The sequence below is a fragment of the Solanum stenotomum genome, chromosome 4, assembly GCF_019186545.1.
Source record: "Solanum stenotomum isolate F172 chromosome 4, ASM1918654v1, whole genome shotgun sequence".
Classification (NCBI taxonomy): domain Eukaryota; kingdom Viridiplantae; phylum Streptophyta; class Magnoliopsida; order Solanales; family Solanaceae; genus Solanum; species Solanum stenotomum.
In genome coordinates, this window is record NC_064285.1 from 14,661,634 (window position 1) to 14,668,536 (window position 6,903).

At 33.0% G+C, this 6,903-nt stretch overlaps 1 protein-coding gene across 1 annotated transcript; it reads right to left on the reverse strand.

The window, feature by feature from the left end:
* Positions 1-1,925: 1,925 nt before the first annotated feature.
* Positions 1,926-2,780, reverse strand: LOC125861203 (uncharacterized). Its single transcript, XM_049541147.1, has one exon. The coding sequence runs from the start codon at positions 2,778-2,780 to the stop codon at positions 1,926-1,928; it is 855 nt and encodes a 284-aa protein (XP_049397104.1).
* Between the last annotated feature and the right edge of the window lie 4,123 nt (positions 2,781-6,903).

Below are 6,903 nucleotides of genomic sequence, written 5' to 3' on the forward strand. Positions count from 1 at the left end.
AAAAAAATGTGTGTTTTGGATGAAATTGATAAATGGAGTTTATATGAAGGAAAACACATATATTTGGGACCATTAGACTCCCAAATAATTATAGTTGGTATTGAAGAAAATTGAATTCTACAAAGATAAAAGATGATGAAATGGTATATCAATTGAACTATTGAAGAGTTAAGTTACTCTTTGACTTCAAATGGCACATAATTAGTCACCAGAAACTTCAAAAGGGAATCTCATAGACACTACACTGACTTGCAAGCAGACTTATACTAGAAGTGTTTAGAAAGGAGTTGGCAACAACAATCTAAGAATCATAGATATACCACATATGAATTGGAATATATTCCAGGAGATTCATGAACAAATAGAAGTACCGATAGCACAAATACAAACTGAGGTAAGAGTTAGAATAGAACAACTAAAGTGCACAAAAAGAGCTCATATATACAGTTGTAGATAGTAGTGTTCAGGGGTTGGTTATAGGTTTTGATTTAATTGTTCAGTTATTAATCATGAAAATAAAATCAAAACAAAAGGTGTGGAATAGAAAAGCAAATTAATTAGCAAATAAGCATCTGCCAACTTCACTTGTCGTAATGTACTTTTTCCTTTCAAATTGAATTTTCACTAACTTTAGGAGAAAATTAAATGAAAACTAGAAGAGCAAACAACTGAATCATTCCCCCAAATTGATTCCATAAAATTCCCCAATATAATTCTTCTATCCCTTAAATTATTATCAGTGTTGCCTTTTTTTCACCAAAAATCTGGCTAGTGATATTGTTTGATCTAGGCCTGGACTCATAAGGCTTTAAAATACGTCACTAGAATGTCAGATATATTTACTTATAAACCCCCTCATATAAAAGATATGTATACAACTCTACATTGCCTTTTCCCACCAAATAATGACCTAACCCGCTAATGATATTGTCTGCTTTGAGTCTAAACCCGCACGACTTTAAAACGCGACACTAATGTGTAAGATCTACTTACTTATCATGTGTTTTTGCCGGTGTGGACTTCTTATCCACACAAACACCCTCTCTTATGAATTCAACATACTCATGGAGGTTTGTCCAACCATATAAAATTTGCCTAAGAACTGCCCACATCACATGAGATTTGCCTAAACCTGGCAAAGATGTTTGCTCCACCTTATCAGAATTTATGTAAACTCAGTTGAAATTCAGCTCGCATCGACATAGTTGACACAAAAGTGACTCTAATACCATCTGTAACAGTCTAATCCACATGTGATATTGTTCTATTTGAACCTAGAATCACACAACATCAAAATGCATTATTAAAGTATAAGGTCACCTTACGTATATACTTAACATCCATCTTTTGTTCTAACGATGTGATACTTCTTATCTTATGTTTGGGGTAACACATACAACCTCCTTCCTAATTTCCGATAGTAAATTAAATCATTTTTTTATTCTTGAATACTATATTCTTATAAATCATGTAGTAAAAAATAATTTGAACAATTGATTCAAAATAAAAGAAATATGGCCTTGATAGTTGGTCATACAAACCTGGACTCTATATAAAATAGAACAATTTGTCTGCAAAATAAAAGATTTTGCACATTTTGAGCTACACTTACATTGGACAATATGCCTCAACCAGTAGAAGCACATCCAACACAAACTCAACAACTAGTTTAAACATAAAGACCATGCATATTATTTTTTCACCAACTTAACAACTAATTGAAATCAAATAAAAGACTCTGCATACTATTTTCAACCAATAATAAACTCTGCGTATAAAGTAAATAAGGATTCAAATGGCTATTTTATCTCCACAGAAACAAAACTTGACCTCATTTTCATATTCATCAAAGATTTTGATCAAGGAGTTTCTTCTTCTTCTTCTTCTCCTTATTCTTCTTCTTCTCCTCCTCTTTCTTCTTCTTCTTATTCCCTCTCCTCCTCATCCTCTAGTTCATCACGATATCCATCATATTGTTGCTGCCAGTAGAGCAAATTCAATTGCCTACTAAATTGATAAATCTCACATGTCATTCCAAAATGTAAGCTTTTACAATTGACACAGAAAAGTTTCCAACACTTAGGACATGCCCTAATTGGATATCCATGTTGATCATCAATCAGTTTACCCATACAATCCATATAAGGGCAATCAATAACTAGTGGCGAAGCCAAAACTTTCATTAGTCGATTGGCATCTCTTACTCGGATAAGAAAATCAATCGGCATTATTAAATCGATATCCAAAATTTCCTTGCAATCAGAAGCAGGACACCTTATAGCAACCTCATGGATAACCTCATTGATTTTTTTACCTATATAATTATGTATGCATTCTACACAGTAACGATGATTGCAATTGGTGCCCCACATCATTGTGTTTGGCAGCGGAAACACATCTTTACAGATTTCACAAAATGTACATGAAGATTCCCCCTTTTCAGTAGTACTATTCTTTAGGTGAAGTGAATCTGGAATAACAGAATAATCAATTTCCATAGGTTTTTTACCAATACCATGATTAGAGCTTGATTCTAAGTTCTTACCAGAATGAAACTGAGCTGAGTAAAAGAGAATTGTTTGCAACTCAATATCATCATCTCCGCTCTTGTAGCTGCTGTTATTTTCAGTGATAGCGATGACATCATAATTAAGCGAGGTAGGATCAACTTCGACTTCGCTGGAGTCCAAGATTTGCAAATCTGTTGATTCCATTTCAACTTGATTGGGATTCACGATTTGCAAATCCGTTGATTCCATTTCAACTTGATTGGAATTCATGATTTGCAAATTTGTTGATTCCATTTCGGCATCGTTGGCTCCTGCAGATCTCTGAATTTTGTGTCTTCTATGGAGTCTTCGGAAATTCTTCGACCATCTTGATGATGAACAACCTTTGTTCTCGATCTTTGGCTTTGGCTGCAAGAATTTGGATATGATAGGGCGCTTCATTCTGCCGTCAGTGGAACCCTAAATTTCTTTCCAATTATATGAAAATATATTGTGTATATATATATTGTTTTCAGGTTCTTGTATTTATTTTACTTTTTAGGGTTTAGAATTAATTTGGATTATATCAAATTTAAAATATATTAATACAATATGGGTGATTTGGTATGACGTGGTAGCCAAGTGAAATGGTCTATAAGATCATGCCACGTGTTGAAAGTGATACAACATGTCTAGTCAAATCAAACACGTATGAAAAACACGCCTCGTGTACAACTGATGTGTTTCAACCATTAAACAACATAAACTAAAATTTGATTAGTAAAAAAAATCATCCTAATCACAATTCTTCCCGCTCAACAAGACTAACATGTTCAAACCAATCAAACATCATCATGTCAACTTCAACCTAATCGATCGAAAAAAATTGCCCTCATCACAATTGTTCCATCCTAGCACAAGTGGCATGTTTCATTTAATCAAATATCATTATAGCAACCAAAATATGATTAAAAGAAAAGTTGTGTTGATCATATAGGTTTCACCCTAGTAGAAGTTGCATGTTCTAGCTAATCAAATATTGTCATGAGAGTTTCAATTTGATTGGTCAAGAAGAGTTTGTCATCTCTTCCATCTTGACACAAGGACATGCTTGAGCCAATCAATATCATCATGTCAACTTCAATATGATTGAAAAGAGTTCGTCCTTGTCACAATTCTTCTAACCTACAACTATAATAAGGATTTTCATAATTTAACAGGCTAGAAGGTCTCGAGGATTAATTAAATACTATAAGTTTTGTATAAAGATCAAGGATGAAGGAAAACTAAATACCTAGGTATTCAAAATAAATCTAATAAAGGCAAATGTAATACCAAGGTTTTAAAAGAACAAATTCACATATTTTTGTCCATCAAAGTGTTTTTTGTAAATCAAGTTCAAATTCGAAACTAAACACAAAAAATCTTAATTTATATTCCAAGAAACAGATAAGAGGACAACTAGAGATTAACACCAATTATTCTTAAATATAAAATCATGATTATTATAATATTTATCATTCTTATTATTTACTTGGCATGAACTTTATTGTCTACCGCTCATTCTTTTTTTCGCCAAGTATGAAGACTATTATATTCTCGTACTTTTATTTTAAGTAACTCTATTGACTTGAGAAAGGAACGTTCCCAACTGAAAAGGGAAAGGTAAGAATCACAACTACCATATGTCTTGTTAGAAAATTAGATGGAATATATATATATATATATATATAAAGGAAAACAATGAAATGAACAAAAAAAGACTTTTGCTGCCGATTTTTAAGAAAAGGAAACTTAGTAATGATCACCCGAATAAGCATTTTAATTTTAGAGAAAAAAATACAAACTTCTAAGAAGCAAATGAACTTTAAAAGAAATAATAATATTCTGAACTAATATTAATATGTGAAGTGTTTAAATAGATCATCCAAAGCACAACAATATTCATGCATGAAAGAAAACTTGAGCAACCATAATGGAGTTTTAGTTAAGTTGAAGGACAAATATGTTAAGAGTTCTGGTCCATTCTACTATAATAGCAAAAACCATGTCCACACTTACGACATATTCAAAATTTTCTCAATTTAAACACAGCATATATTAGAATAACAACAAGGTAAACATGACATGTACTGAATATAAACACATTTATCATTTCAAGAGCAATGTACAAATTCACATTCTCAACAACAAGTAATTATGACAATTCAATGGTCCTCTCATGGAACCCATACCCAAACTGTTAGTGTACCGGAACGTGGTACCCGATCCCAATTAGTATGCCGGACATGACACCCGATCCAATATACGCGCCGGAACATGGCACTTGATCCAAGTTAGTGTGTCGGACATGACATATGATCCAATGTATGCACCGGAACGTGGCACCCAATCCAAATTAGTGTGTCAAAACGTGACACCCGATCCATTCAACACAACCACAATCACAATTTCACTCTTATGTACATTCTCATAATCATACAATCAATTGTTAAATCATGGCATACATTTATTCATTCACACTTGTCTCATTAGGTTTGATCAACAATGCTTCATTCACATACATACATACATGCATTACAATGAAGCAATTACCAACATATATTACGCAAACAAGAAATCAAACCATCACCTACCACGAATCTAAGTTTGAATCCCCTAAGGCACTTGAATCTTCCCTTTTCTAGATTGTTTCCACTTGTTCTAGGTCTACAAATAATTAATATACGCAAGGATCAACGATCAAAGGTCTAATTAACCGGATTATTACAAACCCAATAACCCTAGACCAAATCCATGATCCTAAGGTGCAGCTATGGTTTTTTCCCACCATCCAATTTAGTTCAAAAACCCTCCTCCAATAATAAGCAACCAAGAATCTAAGTTCTACGGATCGAAAAATGGATTAGGAGAGTAAAATCCTTACCTTTAGTACCAAATTACGTGGAAAACTGTCAAGAAATCGCCTGGGGTTGTCTCTTAGCTCTCAAGAACGAAACTTTAAGAAAAATAACATTTTGGGGGTTTTATTCCAACTTAAGTCGCGACTGGCCCGCCATAGCGGGACCCAACCCGCCACAGCTGCCCCGCCCTGGCAGAATAAATCCCGCCCTGTCGGCTTGCACGGAAACAAAGAGTCAAATTTGAGTTTCAAACCCTCTTTTTACAACACTCCTATAACTCATCACATTCAAAAACTACCCTTTAACGCTAAGTTTAGTTTCGGGAGTTCCACTCGTCCGAATTCGATTCCGTAAGGTCGTATGGGTTCCTTAAAGTCTTAGCTATCTACTCATGTAATCAAATCCATTATTAAATCTCTCATTCATTACCAGATTTCCCTAGAACTCGCATGACTCAAATTTCATCCAAATTTGGACTAGTCTAGGAATTTTCAAGTTACTACCAAAAAAATTTCTAGCCCAAATTTTTTCCCCGTTAGCTTTCCATAAAGACGGAAACATGTCGTTACAATAGATACCAATTTACTTATCACTCGTCCCCAAGTGATAAACTATGAAAAACTTGGCTAAGGCAAGAGTGGAGTAGTATCTGAATCGTCGAATAATTGGGGATACTTGTCTCGCATGTCCTTCAGTTATAGATAAACTTAATTGGAAGTGCAAGTGTACTTATAGTTCTATAACTTAATTGGAAGTACAAGTGTAATTATAGTACATGAAGCGTAAAGTGTAAATGTTTGAGTTTAAAATATAGAGAGTGTATCTAAAATTGAGTCATATTTTTTTTAAAAAAATTACTTGTATATAGAGAACTTGACATTAAATCAAATAAATGATAAAAAAATTTGTGATCTTGAGAATTGTTTTATATTGATGAAACTTCATTAGATACATGAAGTCAATATTTTTTTAAGTTTCATTTTATAAGATGAATTTGACCAATTTGAATGTTCATCATATTATTCTCTTATTTATATAAGAGGGAGTTTAGTTTGCACCAAGCAAGCTCCTCTCCGTCAACATGCCTGCTTGGCATAGGGACATTCTCGATATTTCATAATTATTTTGCTATAAATCTATTATACTTTGTGCTATTGACCATGTACCTTTTTCAAGTCAGACAAAACAACCAGACTCCTATTTCATTCTCTATACACTTTAACTTTATCTTCAAAGTATGGGCCCTACTTCAGTTTTAATAAAAAGGTTGCTGACATGTTGTCTCTTAACTTTATCTTCAATTTTATGGGCCCTACTTCAATTTTAAAGTAATTTATTTTATGGCACTAATTAATTATATGAATAAAATAAATTTTATCCAATAAAGTAAGAAAAAATCAGTGTACCATACAAATTTCCACAATGTTATTGAAAATTTAGTAAACATAAATGAAATATTTTTATGGGCCATAAAAATTTGATTATTCTAATTTTTAAGAATGGGTTATATA

Coding starts and splice junctions, on each gene's coding strand:
- LOC125861203 (XM_049541147.1), bottom strand. CDS start 2,780: ATGAATTCCAATCAAGTTGAAATGGAATCAACGGATTTGCAAATCGTG.